The sequence below is a fragment of the Oncorhynchus keta genome, chromosome 25 (genome assembly GCF_023373465.1).
Source record: "Oncorhynchus keta strain PuntledgeMale-10-30-2019 chromosome 25, Oket_V2, whole genome shotgun sequence".
Lineage (NCBI taxonomy): Eukaryota > Metazoa > Chordata > Actinopteri > Salmoniformes > Salmonidae > Oncorhynchus > Oncorhynchus keta.
The window spans coordinates 31,448,718-31,475,756 of NC_068445.1; the positions used below are offsets into that span (position 1 = coordinate 31,448,718).

The 27,039-nt window shown below is 44.7% G+C and overlaps 2 protein-coding genes across 27 annotated transcripts in view; one reads left to right on the plus strand and one right to left on the minus strand.

The window, feature by feature from the left end:
* The window catches only part of LOC118358514 (zinc finger SWIM domain-containing protein 6-like), a 76,076-nt gene extending 66,602 nt beyond the window's left edge, over positions 1-9,474 (minus strand). For all 25 annotated transcript variants that reach the window (XR_008079102.1, XR_008079091.1, XR_008079101.1 and 22 more), the window contains exon 1: positions 8,623-9,474. Coding sequence is in view for 2 of the 25 variants with exons in the window: in XM_052479098.1 (XP_052335058.1) it covers positions 8,623-9,049 (427 nt within the window). In the remaining 23 variants the exon portion in view is untranslated. The remainder of the gene's footprint in view (positions 1-8,622) is intronic.
* Positions 9,475-13,110: 3,636 nt separating this feature from the next.
* Positions 13,111-14,802, plus strand: LOC118358515 (small integral membrane protein 15-like). Of its 2 annotated transcripts, none has more exons than XM_035736437.2 (2): positions 13,111-13,323; positions 14,155-14,802. In XM_035736437.2, the coding sequence occupies exon 2, from the start codon at positions 14,187-14,189 to the stop codon at positions 14,409-14,411; it is 225 nt and encodes a 74-aa protein (XP_035592330.1). In that variant the 5' UTR covers positions 13,111-13,323; positions 14,155-14,186; the 3' UTR covers positions 14,412-14,802. The 2 variants fall into 2 exon arrangements, with proteins under 2 accessions (XP_035592330.1, XP_035592331.1); XM_035736438.2 differs by lacking the exon at positions 13,111-13,323 and adding an exon at positions 13,430-13,720.
* The last annotated feature ends 12,237 nt before the right edge of the window (positions 14,803-27,039 follow it).

Genomic DNA, 27,039 nt, shown 5'->3' on the forward strand with positions numbered 1-27,039 from the left:
ACAAACTAACCCCTCCACCTCCCCTCCACAAACTAACCCCTCCACAAATTAACCCATTCCTCATTCCAACTCTCCTCCCACTAACCCATTCCAACTCTCCTCCCACTCCACCCCCCCGCCTCTATCCCCATCGCTCCCCTGGTCCTCTTCTCTCCCCCTCTCGCTCTCTCTCTCTATGTGGGGGTTGATGGCGGGAGGGAGGGTGTGGAATATAGATCATTGGGAGATGGATAGTGGACCAAGAGCTCCGCTCGATCCTGCAGGTCCCAGACCAGAGATTAACTAAATATTAACTGACACAAACACAGGGGACAGACACAGCTGCTGCTACTGCCTGTAGGACTATGGAGAATGCTTTTATCCTCCATATTCACTGGAGAGAGACGCACACATGCAAACACACACCGGCAGACACACACAGAGACATGTTAACTGCAAAGTGCACACACACACACCAGGGGCAAGCTGGTAATCACAGTCTCTCCTCCCCCTCCCGGCCAGGGCGAATGGAGCGAATGAAAAAAGGAATAAATCTTTATTAGGAGACATGTCCCTACTCTATCGATCGACCGCTCCCTCCCTCCCTCCCCTCTCTCTCTCTGCTTTCTTTTGTTTTTATAGGCGTGTCTGCCATCCATCCAGTCCAATAGACTCTGACTGTAAGTCACAGAGAAAGCCATTACCCATCACTCCCTGGATTACACGTGTCTCAGTACAGAGCCCTGCGGAGGCTGGGAGGAGGGCCTGACTGGGTTCTGCTGAGAGGAGGGCCTGACTGGGTTCTGCTGAGAGGAGGGCCTGACTGGGTTCTGCTGGGAGGAGGGGTTCTGCTGGGTTCTGCTGGGAGGAGGGTCTGACTGGGAGGAGGGCCTGACTGGGTTCTGCTGGGAGGAGGGCCTGACTGGGTTCTGCTGGGAGGAGGACCTGACTGGGTTCTGCTGGGAGGAGGACCTGACTGGGTTCTGCTGGTTAGGGGAACATCCAGGCCAGAATGGGCCACATCAGACAGACACAGCACACATCTAGATACATGCATCAATTATGCTAATCAAGCACTCCAAATGGTAGCCTGTAACAAATATGGCCACTGGTGTCCCCCACTCCCCACCACTGAATGTTGCTTTGGATAGGAATGGTGTGGTTCAGAGAGCAAAGAGCCCCAGGGCAGGTCTGGCTCATGGTACTAGAGCAGAGTTTCCTGTGGGAGCCTCACGGACACAGGAAGTAGAAAGGCCTACAGTGTATTTCCATTCTAGATGGATGAGCATAAATAAGATATGAGCTTCTATTAACATTACAGGAGGGTAACTAGCTCCGACTTTGCTGATTGCTACTTTGAGGGAAATGTATTTACTATAACTGTGATATGTGCGTCTCCTAAATGACTCAAATGTCAAATGTAAATGGAGAAAAATATGAGCTTCTATTAACATGCTTACTGGAGGGAAACTGGAAGACATGAGCTTCTATTAAAATGCTTACTGGAGGGAAACTGGAAGACATGAGCTTCTATTAAAATGCTTACTGGAGGGAAACTGGAAGACATGAGCTTCTATTAAAATGCTTACTGGAGGGAAACTGGAAGACATGAGCTTCTATTAAAATGCTTACTGGAGGGAAACTGGAAGACATGAGCTTCTATTAAAATGCTTACTGGAGGGAAACTGGAAGACATGAGCTTCTATTAAAATGCTTACTGGAGGGAAACTGGAAGACATGAGCTTCTATTAAAATGCTTATGCATGAGCTACTGGAGGGAAACTGGAAGACATGAGCTTCTATTAAAATGCTTACTGGAGGGAAACTGGAAGACATGAGCTTCTATTAACATGCTTACTGGAGGGAAACTGGAAGACATGAGCTTCTATTAAAATGCTTACTGGAGGGAAACTGGAAGACATGAGCTTCTATTAACAGATATTCCGCCAGTTAGGATGTGTTTATTAGAAAACAGTCATGTGCCTGTGGACAGTTCCTGGAACTGAATGACACAGCTGGGGACAGTCTGACCTTTGGCCTAGTCCCCGAGGGGTCAAGTGATGAGGTTAGACTGAGGCCAGCTCCGTGGAGGAGGAGAGTGAGTGAACACCTCCACCCCTTGAGTGTGTGTGAGGGGTCATCGCCAGGTAAACTGTTCATTCTGAGGGGCCAAACAAAAAAGGTGCCAAAACAAAACAAAATAACTTGCCTGGCGCCCTGAGGCTATGAGACAAGTGTGTGTGAATGGAAACAAGATAGGATGAGAACGAAGATTGACAGGAATGCCATCCACCCTCATCTTTAGAATGCCTAGACTCTATCCAGGCTGAAACACACACAGCCATATTTACAATTTTGCCTACCTTTAACAACATATAAAATTATTTCAGATTTGCATAAAATTCTCCAAACACAACAGTAACCGTTGAGCCGTAAACAACCCAAACCAGTTGTGGTTCAGATAGGGACAGGGAGAAACCTTCACACCACCCAGCCCTTCAGTGGCCCCGGTGGTCGCTCGCCATGTTTGTTTTTGGGCAGATAGAGATGTTTGTTCTCAAATCAGTAACGACAGCAGGTAGGATAACCATCAACCACTTTACTCCAGGCTTACAGACTGAGGCACGGATGGGGGCACGCACACACACACACACACACACACACACACACACAGAAACGGGATCCAGGCAGAATGGGGGCAGGGTCCAGCTTAGTGCTTATTTCAGAAGCAGCACATTGGTGCAAAGAGGAATTAATTATAAAGAAAAAGAGAGCCAAATGCTGAGTTTGGCATTCCTCTGCTGTTATTATTGCCAAATCGAGAGAAGAGAGGACTGGTAATAAAAGTAATGAAATGAAATTGAGAACATTTAAATGGGGTCTTGTCATTGGTGCTATAGCCATCTCTTTCCTCTTTGTTCCCTCCCTCTCTCCTCTGGTTTGAGACAAGAGCATATGAGCGCCATTCTGGGGAAGACCGAATTCTTGGAAAGTGTCATGACACAACCCAGCACCGGGCCAAGACTGGAGACAGGAAAACACCACAGGCTGGGGCTGAAGACTGAGGCTGGAGAATGGAACTGGAGAAGGGGGCTGTATGACTGGTGGTTAGGGCTGGAAGATCCATAACAGTTGGGCCTGAGGCTATAGGGTGAGGAGCTGAGGGCTGGAACATGGAAGGTGGAGAGAGGAACAACAGCTGAGGTCTGGAAGGGGAGGGGAACAGGGGCTGGAAAGAAATAATAATAAGAAATAATAGCCATTTAGCAGATGCTTTTATTCATAGGGACTTACAGTCATGTGTGCATACATTTTACTGGAAGTTGGGGAGGGGAATATGAGCTGGGAACTGGAAGCTGGAATACAGCTGAAGTATCTGTGAGCTTCTTCAGAACTAGGCTACACCCTTTGTGTATCCTCTGCCTATCTTTAAGCTCCCACCTCGGTTAATGTGTTTCCATGACAAAGCAGCTGAAACGAAGCCCATCTTGTATCCAGTCAGCCATACGAATGAAACTGAGTCGTAGGATACCGGTTTTCCCTAAAACACTCCTTACCTTTGGATGGTGCTCCCAAAGATGATGGATGAATGAAGATTGTAAACGGCCTGAGTGAACTAATGAAAAGAAATAGTGCGTTGAGGTCGACTTAACTGTGTGTGTATCCCATAGACAACAATGTTATAGCAGCAGGATCTGGTCTACTTAGTTCATTTACGATTATTGAACCAGAAAAAAGAAAATGAGAAAAAAAAACTGCAAGTGTGGTGTCTCGCTTCCTCTTCAGTCTCTGGTGTGCTCATGTTCCATTTGGAAAGACAGTTGTTTACACTAACCCAGACCCGGCCATGTTTCTATGACGATAGGATCCCAGGGTCGGTCACATGGCAAGGGGAAAAGGGAGTCCCAGGGCCCAATCCAATCACAACAAGCTAACCAGGTTACTGGGTTAACAGAATGGTTAACAGAATGGTATGGGCGTATAGCGGTCATTAAAAATATTCATGCGAGTAGACCGCTGATTGGTCAGCTGATCCTCCTCAGCAAGATGGCATCAGATACAAGTTTGAGGTGGGGGTTTGTGGGTTGTCTTCAATGTATGCTTTGGCCACAAATATGAGTATAGGATGAGTCAACAACATTATTTGGGTATGAGTTAACAGAATATTTCACTGAACAGTTAGCATACTTTAAGAAGTGGCCATGAAGGAGATACATCTAAACAACCCTTAGGCCAGGTGGTTGTTTTAAAAGAAACTGTGCTCAGATAACTAACCTGAAAAAATAATGGAATAAACCATAAGGAAATAAAGGCTCCTCTACAACAGGAGAGTGTAGAGGCCTAGAGCTTTCTGCTTACATAGTGCCCAAATGGAGCCACAGAGAGATTCGAAGACAACATGGACATGCAACATTTAAGTTCCAGATCATAAATCATGCACTTCTGTGAACTAAATACCTTTCATTCAATCAATGGAGAACAAACTGGATGAACTCCATCTTATCAACAGGACCTGAAGAACTGTAATATCCTATGTTTCTCAGAGTCGTGGCTTTATGGTAGAGTAGCCAGACTGAAGCCACTCTTCAGTAAAAGGCACATGACAGCCCGCTTGGAGTTTTCCAAAAGGCACCTAAAGGACTCTCAGACCATGAGAAACAAGATTCTCTGGTCTGATGAAACCAAGATGGAACTCTTTGGCCTGAATGCCAAGCGTCACATCTGGAGGAAACCTGGCACCATCCCTACGGTGAAGCATGGTGGTGGCAGCATCATGCTGTGGGGCTGTTTTTCAGCATCAGAGACTGGGAGACAAGTCAGGATCGAGGGAAAGATGAACGGCGCAAAGTACAGAGAGATCCTTGCTGAAAACCTGGAGCTAAGCACAAGCAAAATCCAAAATCTGCTTTTCACCAGACACTGGAAGGTGAATTCACCTTTCAGCAGGACAATACCTTAAAACAGACGGCCAAATCTCCCCTGGAGTTGCTTACCAAGAAGTTGGTGAATGTTCCTGCGTGGCAGAGTCACAGTTTTGAATTAAATATTTGTGCAAAGATCTTAAGAGACTTACCCAGATAGACTCAGACCTGTCATCGCTGCCAAAGGTTATTCTAACATGTATCGACTCTGGAGTGTGAATACTTACGAAAATTAGATGTTTCGTATTTTATTTATTTTATTTATTCTCTGTTTTCACTTTGTCTTTATGTGCATTGTGTGTAGACGGGCGGGGAAAAACAAAAACAATTTCATCCATTTTTGAATAAGACTAACCTTACAAAATGTGGAAAAAGTGAAAGGATCTGAATACATTCTGAAGACACTATCTTCCTCAATTTCCTTGTAACCCTGAACATGGTACGTCCTCTATATAGCCAAGTTATCGTTACTCATCGTGTATGTAATTACTTTTATTATCACGTGCTGTTACTTTTCTATTACTTCTTTATTTTTCCTTCTCTCTGCATTGCTGGGAAAGGCCAGTAAGTAAACTTTTCACTGTTCGTAAACACCACATGTAGACTAAGCATGTGACGGATAAAAGGCTTTCATTTGACAATGCCTGAAATGTCAAAGCAGGCCCCTGAAGAACTGAAGAAGCTTTTGCTGAAGAACTGAAGCAGAGAAGTGAGGTTGTGTGTTCTCAATACACACATGTTCAATGTCACTGTCTTAGTCACAGGCAGAGACATTTAAACCCATGAACACGTACGCCAATTCTCATCCTCTCATGCACATGTGAGTAGTAACCCTAAACTTAGCCGAACTCTGCTAGCCAAACCGACCTTCGCTTGAACAACGAGAAAACAGCCGTAATAGAAATCTGTCATTCATTTTTACATAGTCAAATAAAAATATGTGCCTGAAAACGAGTCATCTCGTTGAATGACAACAAATACTTTATAGAAGAATGCCTACTGTTGACCAATCACCGATGAAGGGGTGTAGACTTCAGATCCGAACTTCAGCTTGCACAAAAATGTTGTGCCCGAACAGTCAAAAAATTGTTTTTTAAATTACCCAAGTCCAAACCTAACAAAAAAGTCACATAATGTCATCATAATATAAGCACAAACTCTTCTGAACTATTAAGTATGCGTACACCTTAAGAGGTCACTGTTGTTTTTTCACCTGCTAATGAGGCTAGTCCCCCCCCCCCCACCACCTTCCTCCATCTTTCTCTCTGGAGTGATTTACCCTGTGCTGTGCCCATGACATAGTGCCCAATGTTCAGCTCAATGCTGCTGATAAATAAAGGTGATTTATAGGCGATATGAAGTCGATGTGAAGGCCTAAATTGGGATGAAATACAAACTGATGACACTACTGCTTGTGCACTCATTATTGCCGTATAAATGCTTAAGACATGGTTTACTAGGAGGCACACAAACATGCACACAGCAAAAGCATGAAGTCAACTACTTTCAGATAACTGCAACATGATGTCATAATCCAATCCATAGCTCATAATTAGGGCCAGGAGTTTTGGGGCACTTTGAGGCACTGTGCATTTACAGGCTTTCCAGCACTGTCCACTAGTGTTGCTGTGGCCTCCAATCAATCAATCAATGGCTGTGTGTGTGGGGGGGCAGAGTGACAGCTGACAGCTGATCCTATTGCACTTATGAATGCAGGTATATTAGGGCTCTAGTAAAGGGACTCAAACCTGGATCCAGCGACTGCCACTGGATTTCTCTCTCTCAAGCAAGTGAAATAGATAAAACAAAAGTTGTTTTTTTACAGTAAACACTACACTCAAAATGCCAAAGGATAGAGACATATATATATATATATATATATATACAGTGTTGTAACCATGTGCAAATAGTTACTGAGTCTGTACATAGTCAATGCCATATAGCATTTTTGTTTTGTCATGATTTGGTTGGGTCTAATTGTGTTGCTGTCCTGGGGCTCGCTCTCTCTCCATCTCTTCTACCCATTCTCTCCTTATACTGCATCCCCCATCCCCCCTCCTGGTCTATTCTTCAAACTCAGCATTGATGTACACGGGGGTGATTAATGTCTTTGAGAAACAGATAAATAATCAGGAGACCAGGGGGCTGGTAGTTGCCCTTAGGGGAGTAAATATGGAGCATTTTATAGCTGTTCACCGGGGAGAGGGGGAGAGTACAGACTCATTCAACTAGATTAGCTTTTACACACAACAACCTCTGCCTTCTCGCTCTATTCATGTACTGTCTTTCATCAACACCCCAATAGTACACACACACACACACACACACACACTTTGGACAAATCCTCCAGCGGTTGACAGCCCCCTCCCTCCCATGTCACCCTGCTTTTAAGCCGTTCCTCCTGTGGCAGCCTATCCCCTGGGAGAAGATTGCATATTTTATTTATCACTTTATTTTACCTGCAAAAATTTGGGGGCGAAAATTGCAATCAGCACAACAGGCCCTCCTGCTGAGGGTTCACCTGTCATCCTCCCTCTCCCTGCTAGCATGCAGAATGAGACAGACAACACACAAACTCCTCTTTCCAACCATCTCCCTCTTTTACACACACACACACACACACACACACACACACACACACACACACACACACACACACACACACACACACACACACACACACACACACACACACACACACACACACACACACACACCTCACCAAATCTGAACCAACACTCATTTGCTAACATGGCAGGCAGCACACAAGTAAGCATTAATGCAAAAGGAATCTGGTAAACAGCTACGAGCTGGTGGAGGGATACTGTTGTGCACAACATATGATCGAAGACCCAAAGAGCTGGAGAAATACAGATCCTTCTAAAGGGAGAGAACCAGGGGAGGAGGGACGGGGAAAGATCCTGCATATGTAATCAAGTTTGCAGATTGCATTAGAATTCAGATGAACTGGGGAGGGTAATGAAATGAAAATGCTGAAGCGTTTCCAAGGGTGGGGAGGCAGAGTGACAGCTGAGCCTATTGCACTGATGAATGCAGGAATATTATGGCTCTGGTAAAGGGAGGCAGGAGGGTTGAAGCCACAGCAGGCTAAATGCCTATATTTATTTAGACTCGATATCCTACAAATAATGCATTATGGAATAGGACGCATAACTGTACGATATTGGCAATGGCATAGCCTACACTAGCTCGTGCCATCTCATAGCCTACTCATTTTCTCGTGCTTGGAAAAATCTCCCACGAAAGCTGAAAAGCAGTAGAAAAAAAAAGCTTACATCTCACAAAAGGTGTTTGGCAAACAAAATAGAAGCGCTGTGGCTTTAAATCGCTGTCCCTCCCAACCATTCTACATATATACAATTTATCCAGTGGTGAACAGATATGGGGGCTTTTGTTTGGTTACCCATTGGAGGTGGAAGAGAACGCAGAAAAGACAAACGATCACAAAAATATGAACAAAGTGCTATGCGTTCAAATGGGAACGGCTCAGGGTAATTTTATATGCGCACTGGGCAAAAACAAAGGGAAACCTGTTCGTTACTCTGCCCCCCTCACTGGAAATGACAGAATAGCATGGAATGAATGCGGGTAGATAATGTCAATTCTCTCTCCCACATGACAGATATACCAACGTGGGTTAGCTAACTGTTATTCCCCGGCAAGCATCATATTTCCCAGTAGCCTAGCGATAGATACTCACCGACTTGCAGTACGTTGTCCACCCAGCCGCCCTCCAGCAGAGTGACACCCCGTAGGAAAGGCAGCTGAGTCTCTTCATGATTTTCCCCGATAGTTCCACTCTCTTCTCCTCCGGCGTTGAACGAAGAATACATGCAGATCTCCTTTTCGCTCCTCGGAAAGGACCAGTACACGATCCTTCTCTGGACGGGTTCAGGAATACGTTCGAACCGTTCCTCCACCCGTTGGAAGGGCCACTTCTCCGCGACTCTCCGCGCCGCTATGTCTAGCAGCGATTCGGGGTTGTGTGTTTTTCCCGATCCCCCTGGAGCGGACCCCGGACCGCCACACAGTACTCCTCCAGCCCGCTGCCCCTGTCTGCATGCCGGGTTGTAGCCGGGCCTGCAGCAGAGCCGCTTGGCCGGGGGCTGCTGGACTCGCTCCGCCATGATTGCACCGCTGTAACTTGCAGCACAGTCTCCCCGATCATATAAACGGGATACGGAAGAGAAAAGGGCACTCCAACCGATTGTTTGCCGTACATGGAGAGACGACCCTTATTTGGAATAGTAGGCGGTTTCTTTTGGGTTCGGCGAAGTCCTTTGTGTTGTCAAATTAACCGAGATGGGTGGGATCCTTGGTCATCCTGGGCCGATTCCAGCGCACAAGTGTCGGTAAAAAAGGAGCTATAGGCGGAATTCCCAAACGTCGGCAAATCCTTTGTGAAGCCATTCCGGAGCGAGAAGGCGGGGCCCCAGTGTGTGGTGATGGGGGGATACTAAAAGACGAAAATACTCTGAAGTTTGTTAGTGTTTGAGTTTAAAGACGGGGTCTTATCCAAGGGCGGTCTTATAGTTTCCCACAGGGGTTAAAGGGGCAAGAGTTGAAGCCGCATTTTTGGTATTGAAGAAGACATCTACAACCGTAGGCTCTCTCCTCTCAATAACATCACGAGTGACTGGGTTGTTTTCTTAGCAAGTTCAGAGGGCTCAACTGTCAGTGAGGGAGAGGGCGTGGGAGGAACGTAAGGAGATGGACGGCTCGTCCATTCTCTAATCATTATATCAATAAGGGCCTTATTCAATTAACAATGGCCTCTCTCTCTTTCTGTCTAATGAACAAAAGTAAATACCAAGAATACATTCCAACATTGCATTCTAGCTCAAGGACTCACACGCACACACGTTTGACAAAAGTGCCTTCATTTTCTTTTCCTGTGTTGTAAATTAACTGGGGTACCTTTTTATGAATGCCCATATTTATAAAGGGTTTGTGAATAGATTAACGTTATAACTAGCCTATAGGCCTAGACTTTGGTATAGGCTGATAGAATAACATGCTATGTTGAAACAATAGGCTGGTTTAGAAATGGAACCATAAATACTTATATTTGTCCAGTTCATAGCAGCCTTTTCATCCATCTCACAGCTCAAGCACCAACATGACTGAGTAAAAAAAATGTTATATTACTGATTAAATAAGGAATATTCTGTTAACAACTTACCAATACATATCATTTGTAAAGTCAACTAAGCTTAGGCCCAGAAAGGTTCACATTCCAAGTGGGCAAATCATAATTTGATCTAGTACAAACCTACGGTCTCTTGCATGCTGTGATTTTTATTTTAATAATAATAATAATAATAATTATTATTATTATTAATTAATTAATTATTAATTATTAATTATTAATATTATTATTATTATTATTATTATTACGGTCTCTTGCATGCTGTGATTTTTATTTTATTTTCTATTTGACAAATTTGACACCACAAAAATACATGGAAACTCATGGACTCATTCACTGAACAGGAAAGAAAAACCTTGCCGTCTAATAATGAGCATTATTAATCCCAACTAAAAGCAAACTCTCTGCTTGGTATGTGCATTTGCCTGTCTGGTTGTCCTGCATGCGTTTCAGGCGAACCCCCCCTCCTCCCCTGTGTGCAGAAGCCTTTGAACTGCAGGTGTGACCAACCCCGATTTGGTTTCAATACTTTCACACAGGAAGTTCAGACAGCCTGATGCTCCTTTGTTGTGAAGTTCAACTTTTTTATTTTCTCATTAAATATCAGAAAACTGGTGATCAAAACTTTTGGCCATCGATTCAAATGACATTTAACACTGCCTTCTACGGTTTAAACTCAAATAAACAAACACTGATGCAGATAAAGTTACATAGGCCTGCGTTTTGAGAACTTTCCAACATTGGCCTACCCCAAACAAGTGTCAAAACAGCATGGTCTCAAGATGGTTGCCTTCAAAGAAGCACACTTGTAACCAGTGTTGGGGAGTAATGAACTACATGTAGTTCCACCAGTAAGTTAACTACATTTTGCAGCAGATTGGTGGTAGTTTAACTCATTTCAAATCTAGGTAGTGTTTTCAGTAGTTAAATGTTTTTGCCAGTAGCTAACTACTGGAACTGCACTACTTTTTTTTCCAAAAATAAAATATGGGGGAAGTAGGCAATAATTTCCTTTTGCAACACATTTGCCGAATTCTAATTCTCATTGGAAATTTAGTTGTGTTTAATAGGCAAATTTACACCTTATGTTAACAATGATTTGTTCTTGCAATTTGTAGTCATTGACATTTCAGATTTACACATGATCATTTTTCAGAAAGTCATTTGGAGGTAGTGAACTACTTTTTCAAAGTAACTTTACTTAAGTAAATGATATTTACCTTAAGGGTAGCTTAAATAAAAGTTGTTCCTTTTAATGTCGAAATAAACATGTCTCCAACCCCCTGATCACACATTCACAAACTGAAATATATGTGCGTCAGGGGAGGATGACTCATAATAATGTCTGGAATGGCGAGAATGAAATAAGCATCGAACACATGGGAAGCCATGTGTTTGGTGTATTAGTTACCATTCCACTGATTCCACTCCAGCCATTACCACGAGCCCGTTCTCCCAAGTTAAGGTGCCACCAACCTCCTGTGGTGTGTGTACATTGTATAATCAATTAGTGAGAGAGAGCCTCAAATATCACATAAAATGTGTATATCCACTCTATTGTTGATAATAGAGCCTCCCACAATGCAGGCGATTGACTGCAGCATGAAGTTGGTTAACAGCAAATGCTGAAACTTGCAGTGAATTGCAGTCAAAACTTCAAATCAAATCAAACTTTATTTGTCACATGTGGGGTCAATATAATAGTACAAAACAAATGGGCGGGGGGTTGTCAATGTAATATTCCGGTGGCCATTTGATTAGTTGTTCAGCAGTCTTATGGCTTGGGGGTAGAAGCTGTTAAGGAGTCTTTTGGTCCTAGACTTGGCGCTCTGGTACCGCTTGCCGTGCGGTTGCAGAGAAAACAATCTATGACTTGGGTGACTGGAGTCTCTGACTATTTTATGGGCTTTCCTCTGACACCACCTATTATATAGGTCTTGGACTGCAGGAAGCTTGGCCCCAGTGATGTACTGGGCCGTACGTACTACTCTCTGTAGCACCTTGAGGTCAGATGCCGAGCAGTTGCCATACCAGGCGGTGATGCAACCATGCTCTTGATGGTGCAGCTGTAGGACATTTTGAGGATCTGAGGACCCATGCCAAATCTTTTCAGTCTCCTGAGGGGGAAAAGGTTTTGTCGTGCCCTCTTCACGACTGTCTTGGCGTGTTTGGACCATGATAGATCATTGGCGATCTTCATGCAGTCGACATTTAGGTGCAAGTCAGACAATTTTTATTCCCACAATGCAACACACTTTGAAAGTCAGTGACTAACGATGGTCACCGACTTGACAAAAGTGATCCACTCAAAAGCACCCAATAGGCCGTGTTTGATAGCATCAAATCCATGATGTATTGTTGGTAAATGGTGACTGAATGAGCTACAAATAATAATGAGTAGCGTGATTTGAGTAGTAGACGGCACAATATATATTTATATATATATATATATATATATATATATATATATATATATATAAGAATAACCAGGGGCACACTCAGACATAATTTACAAACAAAGCATTTGTGTTTAGTGAATCTGCCAGATCAGAGGCAGCAGGGATGACCAGAGATGTTCTCTTGATAAGTGTGAGAATTTGACAATTTTCCTGTCCTGCTAAGCATTTGTAATGTATTGAGTACTTTTTGGTGTCAGTGAAAATGTATGGAGTAAAAAGTAGATTATTTTCTTTAGGAATGCAGTGGAGTAAAAGTTGTCAAAAATAGTAAAGTACAGATACCCCCCAAAACTACTTAAGTAGTATTTTACTACTTTTTTTCTTAAGTACTTTACACAACTCTCAGTCAATCAGCAGTCGCCTGTACTATCTATCGGCTTCAACATCGAACAATACCAATTTTGGTACCTATAATACAATACACTTTGAAAGGTAGTGACCGACGATTGTCACCGACTTGACAAAAGTGATCAGCTCAAGACCATCAAATCCATGATGCATTGTGGGTAAATGGTGATTGACTGACTGATCTACAATGTCGAACAAGCCCACTTTTGGTCCAGTAGTGCAACACAATGAAAAGCGGCTTGACAAAAGGGATTTGCTCAAACGCACGCATGAACTTTCTTGAATTTGTCTAGAGTCTGAGGTCACTGGTATCCTTCTATCACAATAAAACTACAATTCCATACATGCCATGCCAGGCTGTACACGTCATAACCACGAGCAAGAACCAACTTCCTGGTGGTAGGGTGCCGGATCAGCGTGGGATAAAAACAAAAATCTCTGTTAAGTGAGTATGTTAACCTAATTATACCACTGTTATATAGCCTTGATTTAAATAGTTGTCGCTGTGTTTACTGCGAAACTAGATCAAAGTTGCTAGGGCGATGAGGCTGTTTTACAACGCAAATAAGATAGCTAGCTACCTACCTAACGTTAGCGTAATTGATTACAGACGCTAACTGAGTTTGTTATGTAGCTAACGGTTAGTGGCTAAGCTAATGTTAGTTGTAAAGAGGCAATCTGTCTTTTGCTTCTCCAGTACTAAAGTAACGTATATTCAGTGCGTTGTGCATAGGCTATTTCATGCTCATGGAATAACTATTTTGGGCGTGGAACTATCTGTGGTTGAGACTTTAAAATTACAGAGGCAGTTTGACTGTTTTCCACTTGTATACCAGTACACGGTAGGTATATAATCTAGCATACAATACATCCAAAGTAAACATAACATTGGTTAGATTTGAAATTAAAAGATGTCACCAGATTCTGAAACTGGGTGGGTGAAGCAACAGAGCCTAGGCTACTTCCATTTGACATTTTAAGTCATTTAGCAGAGGCTCTTATCCAGATTAACTTACAATTAGTGCATTCATTTTAAGATAGGTGAGACCACATCATTCGTATAAAGTACATTTCCCCTCAACAATTTATCAAAGTCGGTGCTAGTAGGAAAAGATAAGTGTGTTTATTTTGGGGGGGAGTAGCAGCACCTGTTGGTGGTGAGTAAATTGTACCCAGTCAGCAGTTTAATGTTCAGCAGGGCAACAGTGTGTAGGCAGTGGCAATGTATTGTTGCTAGCTTCTTATGTTTAAATAATAAACCTTCTCCATGTTCCAGGTTTGGGATTGGAGTTGCTGTTGGCGATCAGGATGATTGACATGCGGGCGTGGGCGGAGTACCTGGTGGAATGGGCGGCCAAGGACCCGTACGGCTTTCTGACCACTGTCATCCTGGCACTTACACCCCTCTTCATCGCCAGCGCCCTGTTGTCGTGGAAACTGGCCAAGATGATTGAAGTGCGCGACCGCGAACAGAAGAAGAAGCAGAAACGTCAGGAGAATATCGCCAAGGCCAAGAGGACCAAGAAAGACTGAGCTGTGGAGGGAGAAAGAATAGCTACAGTACACAGCTATGCTCAACACTCTCTTTACTTGCAACACCGCTCCCCCTCGCCTCCTCAACCCAGTCCAGTGCAGGACCACAGACCATCACTCCTGTCCAGTGTAGGAAGGATTGTAGGCCCTACATGGTGGCCTTACAGAGCTGAGAGGGAACTGTATAGACAGAGGAGGCTCATTTGATTGGGCGATCAGCGTGTGAACCGGGATTCTGATTATGGTTGTGTTGCAGTACTTAGCATTCCATTTGTAACAACTCCATTCCAATGATTTCATAAACTACTTTGATTGTTTATCTCCATTTTAAATGACTTGTTCAATTTCTGAATCACTTGCATGTTTTTATTAAATGAAGATCTAAATAAAATAGGCTTGTATTTCTTGCAAAACATAATTCACCATAACCCTGCCTGTATGACGCTTAATTGAAAACGGTTGAGTTCCGACCTGACTTGATGCGCAGGCATTGTACTGCATCAACCACTGGTTTTATGTCATCAACTGTTCAGTCGGGCATAGACTGCTATATCATAGCTGATAATTAAACACCTATCCAATTGTTTTGAGATCTGGCAGGAGTCTGGTATGAACTCTGGCAGGAACTTGACCAAGATGTGTTCCAGGCAGTTGTCATGCATGGGCTTCATGTAGTTAAAAACAATATTTGGTTAAAAGGTTTGTAGTGTCAGATGATGAGGTGTATATCATACATATGTAAAGACATTAATAAAAAGTGTCACACTGAAAATATTTATGTATGCCATTTGGGCAAACACTTTATCCAAATCAACTTACAATAGTGTGTGCATACCTTTTTATATGGGTGGCCCCAGCGGGAATCAAACCCACCATTATGACATTGTAATTGCCATGATCTACCAACTTAGAAACACTACCACCTACTTGCCAGCACTTACATCACATCCCAGTTTGCTCAAGCCTGGTAGTTTAATTTAAAATCCACAAAAAAAATCATCAAATATACCTTGATTACCTACAACACAACTCGTATACAAAGCCTTTATAGTTGGAGATCAGAAAATGTGTCTTCTACACCCCATGAATGCCACGCACTATATCAAGTATTCCCCGATTCAACACAAAATGTTTTTCATGTAAGAGAGCTCCCATTAGTATACATCATGTCTGTTGTATTCATTACTGCAAACCGTAATAAAACGTGTTGTGGTTGGAAACCACTTGCGTCAAACTTGTTTGAAATGACCGGTTTCCATTGCCAAGCATTTTGCTAAGGTGTGCACTAATGAATACGATCCAGCCCCAAGTTCCCTATACTAAAGGAGAGGGATTATGAAGCTTCCTTCCTCTACCTTGCTGCTTTCAATTGACCAGTCTTTTCAGGTGGGTCACTGAACAATGGTGGTGAGGATGGAAGGAAACTTGTGAAGTTCTATTTCGTGTATACACTGTGTTGTGTGTGTACCATTGTGTGCGTTAGGTACCAGTATCATGGCAAGGAAATAAGGATCCAAACATAGGCAGACATTTCTTAATAAGGTAAACAGTTCACACAACAGCAGGTTTTTAAAAGACCATAGAGGTCAGTCTGCTTCGGGTTTTATGTTTTACCCTGGAAATTCCAGTATCGCAATACTGTTGTTTTTTTTTGTGTGTGTGTGTGTGTGTGTATATCTTGGCTGTTGGTGTCCAGGAGTCAGGCTGGAATATGTTAGCTGTTCTGACATGCTCCTCGCTGGTCACTGGCTAGCCGAAGCTGAAGGCGGCATGGCCCTGGGCTGTGGTCTGAGTAGGCCAAGCCACCAGCCCCTCCTCGTACTCCTTAGGAAGCAGCTGTCTCTCCTCCACCTCCCTCGCCTTGCCTTCTGTGTGCTCCCTGTAGTTCTGGTTCCTCACCAGCTACTGTGAAGGGAGCGCACACACACACAAATCAAATTTATTTATATAGCCCTTCGTACATCAGCTGATATCTCAAAGTGCTGTACAGAAACCCAGCCTAAAACCCCAAACAGCAAGCAATGCAGGTGTAGAAGCACGGTGGCTAGGAAAAACTCCCTAGAAAGGCCAAAACCTAGGAAGAAACCCCCCCTATGTGGGGTGGCCAGTCCTCTTCTGGCTGTGCCAGGTGGAGATTATAACAGAACATGGCCAAGATGTTCAAATGTTCATAAATGACCAGCATCGTCGAATAATAATAAGGCATAACAGTTTAAACTCTAGCAGCAGCACGGCCAGGTGACTGGGGACAGCAAGGAGTCATCATGTCAGGTAGTCCTGGGGCATGGTCATAGGGCTTAGGTCCTCCGAGAGAGAGAAAGAAAGAATTAGAGAAAGCACACTTAAATTCACACAGGACACCAAATAGGAAAGGAGAAGTACTCCAGATATAACAAACTGACCCTAGCCCCCTGACACATAAACTACTGCAGCATAAATACTGGAGGCTGAGACAGGAAGGGTCAGGAGACACTGTGGCCCCATCAGAGGACACCCCCGGACAGGGCCAAACAGGAAGGATATAACCCCACCCACTTTGCCAAAGCACAGCCCCCACACCACTAGAGGGATATCTTCAACCACCAACTTACAAACCTGAGACAAGGCTGAGTATAGCCCACAAAGATCTCCGCCATGGCACAACCCAAGGGGGGGCGCCAACCCAGACAGGATGACCACATCAGTGAATCAACCCACTCAGGTGATGCACCCCTTCCAGGGACGGCATGAGAGAGCCCCAGTAAAGCCAGTGACTCAGCCCCTGTAATAGGGTTAGAGGCAGAGAATCCCAGTGGAAAGAGGGGAACCGGCCAGGCAGAGACAGCAAGGGCGGTTCGTTGCTCCAGAGCCTTTCCGTTCACCTTCCCACTCCTGGGCCAGACTCCACTCAATCATATGACCCACTGAAGAGATGAGTCTTCAGTAAAGACTTAAAGGTTGAGACCGAGTTTGCGTCTCTGACATGGGTAGGCAGACCGTTCCATAAAAATGGAGCTCTATAGGAGAAAGCCCTGCCTCCAGCTGTTTGCTTAGAAATTCTAGGGACAATTAGGAGGCCTGCGTCTTGTGACCGTAGCATACGTGTAGGTATGTACGGCAGGACCAAATCAGAGAGATAGGTAGGAGCAAGCCCATGTAATGCTTTGTAGGTTAGCAGTAAAACCTTGAAATCAGCCCTTGCTTTGACAGGAAGCCGGTGTAGGGAGGCCAGCACTGGAGTAATATGATCAAATTTTTTGGTTCTAGTCAGGATTCTAGCAGCCGTATTTAGCACTAACTGAAGTTTATTTAGTGCTTTATCCGGGTAGCCGGAAAGTAGAGCATTGCAGTAGTCTAACCTAGAAGTGACAAAAGCATGAATTAATTTTTCTGCATCATTTTTGGACAGAAGTGTCTGATTTTTGCAATGTTACGTAGATGGAAAAAAGCTGTCCACACACACACACACACACACACACACACACACACACACACACACACACACACACACACACACACACACACACACACACACACACACACACACACACACACACACACACACACACACACACACACACACAGATTTAATATCAGAGGTAAAACCAAGGCTTTTGAACACACTCTTTTTGAGGGGATAGTTAGGAGTCCTCTAACAACTCATCCATAAGAGCTCAACCCTGAACGTCACACATCAGCGGCAGCTAAAGCTACTATCCAGTCCATGGTGTTAGTTTTGCCTTGGCAGAGCCAGAGAGCCATGGCCAGGGAGGGATGTCTGGACTTCTTGCTGTTGTGTGTTGGCAGCTGAATTAGCTGGCTGTGAAGGGAGAGGGGAGACCAGGGCCAAACAGCTCTGCTTTGGGGAGCGAGGCAAGCATATGCAACCGCTTTTCCAGCCTGTTAATGACATGATTTAATCCAATGAATTTATGTCAACTTGGACAGGGACAAAATTAAGCGTTAAGGAAGGGGGGGGGGGCATAAAGTGCCAGGGGAGCGGTTTTGGCTACACCACTGTCCAGCTGTGGACGACTGCACTGGGCAGACAGTACACCGAAAATTGGAATAGAATGTTCTGGCAACACTGAGGTAGGAACGGCATTGGCCATTGGCATGGAGTATACAGAGAGGGGCTGCCTGGGTATTAGCCTTGTAGAGGCTTTCCCATAGCCTCCATGTTTGAGAATAGGAAAGTTAGCAGGCTAACCCTTTGATCCTGTTCTGTGACGTAGGTATAGCATTTGACGTCTAGCTATGGGCCCTGGTCTAAAGTAATGCACCACATAGGGAATAGGGTGCCATTTGGGACACCACCAAAATGAGAAGTGTGACTGTTGAGCCCATAGAGATAGATAGAGGGCTCATCTTTGTATCTGTGCCATTATAGCGTCTGTGACAGCATGGGCAGCGCCATTGAGGCAATCTCCATTTTGAAGTAGTCAATTATCTTCTTCACGATTAGCTGATCCTTCCTGATGACCCGGTTGGACATGACTCCAACAGGGTCACCAGGAGAGATCAGACAATGAAGTTGAAAGTCCCACCCAGTTGACTACATTAAAATGGTGGAAGTCCTCAATGGTGCTACCCATGCTAACACAGCCTTTTAGCCACTAGAGGCCTCTATCATTCTCTATGATTTACTCCCACCACAACCTGTCCCATCGTCTGCCAAACAGACAGACGGACACAGAAAGACAGAGCTATTTACTCAACACCCGTCCCCCAAAATTTTGTGGCTCTGTTGAAAATGGAGAAAAAGCTAAACAAAGTGTTTCTCCTAGACTCTTCCCTCCCCATACCCAGTCCCCAAGAGCTCCCACAAACACAGCAGGGGTACGCACTTCAATGGAGGGGGCTGCTTCCTCGCTTCCTGGAGAAGGGAACAGACAGACGAGAGTTAGAACACCCATACCACTGCACAAACAAAATGAACAGTTACCGGTCATTTACACTATAGAAGCAGCACTCGCTTGGCCACGCTAGTCTCGCCCTCATGTGGGTGCTACGTATCAACAGCCATTGTCAGTCAATCCAGCAGGGGTTGAAAGCTATGGTCAGTCGCATCGCAATATCGCAGAGGATTTGAATAAAGTTCAGCTTTCCCTAATTTTAGTCCGGCCCTGTTCAGCTCCCTCGCCCTTGCTCGGATCGCTCAATGGTCCCCTTCCCACTCCGTTCTCTCGCTTTCCTACTATTGAAAGGGAATAGCGGGCCTCCCGGGTGCTGCAGTGGTTAAGGGCAATGTACTGCAGCGCCAGCTGTGCCATCAGAGACTTTGGGTTCGCGCCCAGACTCTGTCGTAACCGGCCGCGACCGGGAGGTCCGTGGGGCGACGCACAATTGGCCTAGCGTCGTCCGTGTTAGGGAGGGCTTGGTCGGTAGGGATGTCCTTGTCTCATCGCGCACCAGCGACTCCTGTGGCGGGACGGGCGCAGTGCGCGCTAACCAAGGTTGCCAGGTACACAGTGTTTCCTCCGGCACATTGGTGCGGCTGGCTTCCGGGTTGGATGTGCGCTGTGTTAAGAAACAGTACGGCTGGGTTGTGTTTTGGAGGACGCATGGCTTTCAACCTTCGTCTCTCCCGAGTCCGTACGGGAGTTGTAGCGATGAGACAAGATAGTAGCTACTACAACAATTGGATGTCACGAAATTTCGGAGAAAAAGGGGTAAAAAAAAGAAGAAAAAAAAAGAAAATACAAAAAAAGAAAGGGAATAGCTTCAGATGTTTCACCGTGCGATGCCGCTTCATAGTGTAAACGGTCCGTTACACGTGACATCCAATGTAACGGTATTGAATCACTTGTTTAACTTTGTAGTTAAAGTAACACAATATCTAACTAAATAGTAAGTGATCTGAACATAATTTTGCCTATTTCCTTTCTTTAGAATTCCAGTGTGATACATGGCACGATAACATCTAGAATATGGCATCTCTGTGATTTACCAGTCTAAGCAGAGAGGATACTGTAGTAATGTACACATTTAAACTACTATACAGCATAAAGAAAGAGACAGTAGATCTCTTCTACTCTGATCCTTGGATTAACCTCTCTCTCTCCATCTATCGCTCCCTCCTTCTCCAAAGCAAGTCAGAGACAGAGAACTTTTCCTATCTAGTTGTCTGGAAAATGGAAACAGTTTTTGAGATTGTCAGATAGGGTGCCCTTGATACATTCATGAATACATTTCTGAATAAATAGGTGATTCATGTTTGTTCTAGTACAGTTTGTTGTTGCCTAGCACTATTGTGTAATCTGTACTACAGTGGTATTCCGAGCCCCAGATTCACAGGTCCCTTGACTTAGACTGTAGCATGGAGACTAGCAGGCATCCATATAGCATACAGCTAAAGTGTCAGTAACCCACCCAGAGATGTCCCCACGTTACCATCCCACTCTGAGGATATGCTACCTTCCAGGTACTCAAACTCTGTAGCGTTAACCGCCACCACCACCCACTTGGCCCAGACTATCCACCCTGAGAAAACAACGAGAGAGAGAAAGAGAGATCATTTTTAAAACATCAATACAGGAAAATAGACCTGTAAACAAGTGCATAAAAAACAACCCACACAGCCAAACACAATTGAGATCTCACACACATGCATGCACGTACGCGAAACGCACGCACGCACACACACACACGAGGGGTGACAGTGTTCTGACAGGCCATGGATGATTAGCTCGTGGCCCTCAGGCCTGCTCCTCAGATCTCTCAGAGTGTGTCCAAATCTGGGCTAAGCCTTATGTAAATCAGCCCCCCTAACCCACCAACCACAGCACCCCTAAATGTAAATCAGCCCCCCTAACCCACCAACCACAGCCCCCCCGCCCCTCACTGACACCCTCATCTAATTGCAGCCCTCCGCTAACAATGCCCTCCAAATCAACGTCAAGCCGTATAGGAGACAAGATAGGTCAGATATCACAGGCAACAGAAGGGAGATGAGCTGAGAGGCATACTAAAACCCTCTGTCCCATTCTGTATTCTACAGCACTACTAGCAGGACCAACACCAATTATTTGGGGGGGATACTGCTGATTAAACAAGTCGAGCAGGCACAGTGACATCCAGATGAAGAGAGGGATAAAGGGATGAAGAGAAAATGATTGAGCAGTAAAGGTTCTCACAACATTCCTTAATGATGTCTGTTTCACATTCCCAGAAGTGTGTGTGTGAGAGTAAGAGTGAGAGTAAGAGTGAGAGTGAGAGTGAGAGTGAGAGTGAGAGTGAGAGTGAGAGTGAGAGTAACGACCGTAGTTCGAATGAGACCAAGATGCAGCGTGAGGTAGGTTACTCATATTCTTTAATGATAACCAGGAAAAACAAGAAAGAGAAAACCAACGAAACGTACAGCCTTGTAGGGCTCAACAGCAACAATACAAGAACAAGATCCCACAACATAGGTAGGAAAAAAAGGCTACCTAAGTATGATTCCCAATCAGAGACAACGATAGACAGCTGCCTCTGATTGGGAACCAAGCTCGGCCAAACGCAAAGAAATACAAAACATAGAATGCCCACCCAAATCACACCCTGACCAAACCAAATAGAGACATAAAAAGGCTCTCTAAGGTCAGGGCGTGACAGTGAGAGTAAGAGTGAGAGTAAGAGAGTGAGAGAGTTAGAGAATGAGAGAGAGTGAGTGAGAGTGAGAGTGAGAGTGAGAGTGAGAGTTAGAGTTAGAGTGAGAGTTAGAGTTAGAGAGAGGTTGGGCTCTACATTATGAATGTAGCGGCAAGAGAGAGATGATCTGTGGCGAATGCAATGCACATTTGCTGTTGTGAAGGATGAATTGATGGACATTTGCTGTTGTGAAGGATGAATGGATGGACATTTGCTGTTGTGAAGGATGAATGGATGGACATTTGCTGTTGTGAAGGATGAATGGATGGACATTTGCTGTTGTGAAGGATGAATGGATCGACATTTGCTGTTGTGAAGGATGAATGGATGGACATTTGCTGTTGTGAAGGATGAATGGATGGACAAGCTTCAAGCAACATCATTCTGTCAACATTCCATCACCATTCCACTCCAGCCGAATCCATTAGTCTTCACAGAGCTGAAGACAGTGGACATTGACAAATGGCACCACTACACAGACATACACGCTACCCACGCGCGCGCTCTTGGTCCAGGAATAACAGATAGATTAGACGTGTGGATGGATGAGGCAGTAGAGGACTATGTCCAACATACATGGCCTCTTCTCTTCATCTCCTTTCCTTCGTTTGCACGGATCTTAAGACACGGGACAGGTGAAAGCAATCAGATACAGGCCAAGTAGGTCTATTTGTTTCACCTGTCACATTTTCCATCACATCAGTGCAGATCAAATCAAATCAAATTTTATTTGTCAAACACATGGTTAGCAGATGTTAATGCGAGTGTAGCGAAACGCTTGTGCTTCTAGTTCCGGCAATGCAAAAATAACCAACGAGTAATCTAGCTAACAATTCCACAACGACTACCTTATAAACACAAGTGTAAAGGGTTAAAGAATATGTACATAAAGATATATGAATGAGTGATGGTACAGAACAGCATAGGCAAGATGCAGTAGATGGTATCGAGTACAATATATACATATGAGATGAGTAATGTAGGGTATGTAAACAAAGTGGCATAGTTTAAAGTGACTAGTGATACATATATTACATAAAGATGGCAAGATGCAGTAGATGATATAGAGTACAGTATATACAGTGGGGCAAAAAAGTATTTAGTCAGCCACCAATTTTGCAAGTTCTCCCACCATAATTTGCAAATAAATTCATTCAAATCCTACAATGTGATTTTCTGGATTTTCTTTCCTCGTTTTGTCTGTCATAGTTGAAATGTACCTATGATGACAATTACAGGCCTCTCTCATCTTTTTAAGTGGGAGAACTTTCACAATTGGTGGCTGACTAAATACTTTTTTGCCCCACTGTACATATACATATTAGATGAGTAATGTAGGGTATGTAAACATTAAATTAAGTGGCAGTGTTTAAAGTGGCTAGTGATACATTTTTTACATCAATTTCCATCAATTCCCATTATTAAAGTGAGCTGGAGTTGAGTCAGTGTGTTGGCAGCAGCCACTCAATGTTAGTGGTGGCTGTTTAACAGTCTGATGGCCTTGAGATAGAAGCTGTTTTTCAGTCTCTCGGTCCCAGCTTTGATGCACCTGTACTGACCTCGCCTTCTGGATGATAGTGGGGTGAACAGGCAGTGGCTCGGGTGTTTGTTGTCCTTGATGATCTTTATGGCCTTCCTATGACATCGGGTGGTGTAGGTGTCCTGGAGGGCAGGTAGTTTGCCCCCGGTGATGCGTTGGGCAGACCTCACTACCCTCTGGAGAGCCTTACGGTTGTGGGCGGAGCAGTTGCCTTACCAGGCGGTGATACAGCCCGACAGGATGCTCTCAACTGTGCAGCTGTAGAAGTTTGTGAGTGCTTTTGGTGACAAGCCGAATTTCTTCAGCCTCCTGAGGCGAAAGAGGCGCTGCTGCGCCTTCTTCACAACGCTGTCTGTGTGGGTGGACCAATTCAGTTTGTTCGTGATGTGTAAGCTGAGGAACTTAAAACTTACTACCCTCTCCACTACTGTCCAGTCGATGTGGATAGGGGGTGCTCCCTCTGCTGTTTCCTGAAGTCCACAATCATCTCCTTTGTTTTGTTGACGTTGAGTGTGAGGTTATTTTCCTGACACCACACTCCGAGGGCCCTCACCTCCTCCCTGTAGGCCGTCTCGTCGTTGTTGGTAATCAAGCCTACCACTGTAGTGTTGTCCGCAAACTTGATGATTGAGTTGGAGGCGTGCATGGCCACGCAGTCGTGGGTGAACAGGGAGTACAGGAGAGGGCTCAGAATGCACCTTTGTGGGGCCCCAGTGTTGAGGATCAGCGGGGTGGAGATGCTGTTACCTACCCTCACCACCTGGGGGCAGCCCGTCAGGAAGTCCAGTACCCAGTTGCACGGGGCGGGGTCGAGACCCAGGGTCTCAAGTTTAATAATGAGTTTGGAGGGTACTATGGTGTTAAATGCTGAGCTGTAGTCGATGAACAGCATTCTCACATAGTTATTCCTCTTGTCCAGATGGGTTAGGGCAGGAACAATGGTGGGCCTCTTGAAGCATGTGGGAACAGCAGACTGGGATAAGGATTGATTGAATATGTCCGTAAACACACCAGGCAGCTGGTCTGCACATGCTCTGAGGAAGCGGCTGGGGATGCCGTCTGGGCCTGCAGCCTTGCGAGGGATGTCATAAGGTGAATGCACCAATTTGTAAGTCGCTCTGGATAAGAGCGTCTGCTAAATGACTTAAATGTAAAATGTTAAATGGTTAACACGTTTAAATGTTTTACTCACACCGGCTGCAGTGAAGGAGAGTCCGCAGGTTTTGGTAGCGGGCCGTGTCAGTGGCACTGTATTGTCCTCAAAGCGAGCAAAGAAGTTATTTAGTCTGTCTGGGAGCAAGACATCCTGGTCCGCGGCGGGGCTGGTTTTCTTTTTGTAATCAGTGATTAACTGTAGACCCTGCCAAATACCTCTTGTGTCTGAGTCGTTGAATTGCAACTCTACTTTGTCTCTATACTGACGCTTAGCTTGTTTGATTGCCTTGTGGAGGGAATAGCTACACTGTTTGTATTCGATCATGTTTCCGGTCACCTTGCCCTGGTTAAAAGCAATGGTTCACGCTTTCAGTTTTGCGTGAATGCTGCCACTAATCCACAGTTTCTGATTTCGGAATGTTTTAATCCTTGCTGTGGGTACGACATCGCCGATGCACTTTCTAATGAACTGACTCACTGAATCAGTGTGAAGAAAAGGAGACGAGGAAAGGAAGAAGACGAGGAAAGGAAGGAGTCCATAACGCTATTGAGATACACCCATAATAATCAGGCTAAATAGCCTACCTCTCTTTAGTTCTTAGCTATAGTCAAGACTAATGGATCATTTTAAAGGCAGAAAAAATATTGTAGGGTAAGAGTTGAGACCCCTGGTCTAGACCCCTGGTGTACAGTAGTTACTAAGCTATATAGACCCACTGCAGGGTAGCCTACATAGTAGCTGGGCCTATCAATTGGTTCATACATTAAAACAGGTAGTAAGCTAATTATAAACAGGTCTTATCCACATTTGCATTGGGTGTGTGTGGTGGAGGATACATTTATGGTGGAATTATCCTACAGTCCCTACAAGCATTATATTTAGCTAGCGCTTAGCTAATAAGAATGAATAGAAGCAATCACTCCCTCTTTCTCGAACACATCTACCTCTCTCTCTCTCTCTCTCTCTCTCTCTCTCTCTCTCTCTCTCTCTCTCTCTCTCTCTCTCCAACACCCTCCCTCTAGCATGGTTTACATGTACATTTGACATTTTACTCATTTAGTAGACACTCTTATCCAGAGTGATTTACAGGAGCAATTAGGGTTAAGTACCTTGCTCAAAGGCACATAGACAGTTTTCACCTAGTTGGCTCTGAGATTCAGTTACCGGGCCAATGCTCTTAACTGCGAGGCTCCCTGCCGCCCGAGGCTTCCCTAGGGTCCCCTCCCCTCCCCTCGCCTCGCCTCGCCTCGCCTTGCATTGACTAAATCCTTCCACCATGGCTTTTATTCTTGGATTTCAATAACAAATATGTACATATATATTTATGAAACAAGCCCATTCCTCCCACCACACTGAAACCCGTGCCCACATGCACACAAACACACACATATAGACACGCACACGCACGCACACACACATAGACACGCACACACACACACGCACACACACGTGAGGTCCGTCCATCCGTCTGTACATCTGTCAGGGGTAAACCTCTCTCCGCTGTCTGTTTCAGAGTAAGATAAACACATTTTATTATGCACTCCATCCAATTACAGCTGCAACAGAACCCACAATCAAAACAGATCCTCCTAAATAACTATGGCTTGATTTCTGAACGTTGACCTTGTTGTAATACAAATACTCCTTCGAATAATACATAATACAGGCTATAATATAATAATGCACAACAATACTACCCAAACAGACTCACAGAGGAGGAACATAATAGGCTACACACACTGTTACATGTTCTTGTGCTTCACCAGAGAAGAGAGTTAACCCATCATCACATGAAAAATGGATCTACGCCAGTTTGATGAAAGGAGCATTCTGAGACAATAACGTGAAAAATCCCCCACAGTATTTCTGTCAGCCATTTTCATCACAACCACCTCAGAGCGGAGCTCTCAGTCTCAACAAAGCATGCAGGCAGGCTACACACTGAGTATGCCTACCTTTAGTGAATAGACTATATACCTTAGCCCATGGGCTAGGCAACCCTGGTCCTGGAGTGCTGCAGGCACTTCATATTTTTTATTTAACCGACCTGGTGAGTGGGGGAGGGGTGTGCGGTGCTCTTTCTCTCAGCGGGACCATATGACAGGCCTGCCTCACCCACCCTCACTAGGGGGGCACAGAGTCACCCATCACACACACACACACACACACACACACACACACACACACACACACACACACACACACACACACACACACACACACACACACACACACACACACACACACACACACACACACACACACACACACACACACACACACACACACAGAAGGCCCAGGTTAACCTGCAGGATGGAAGG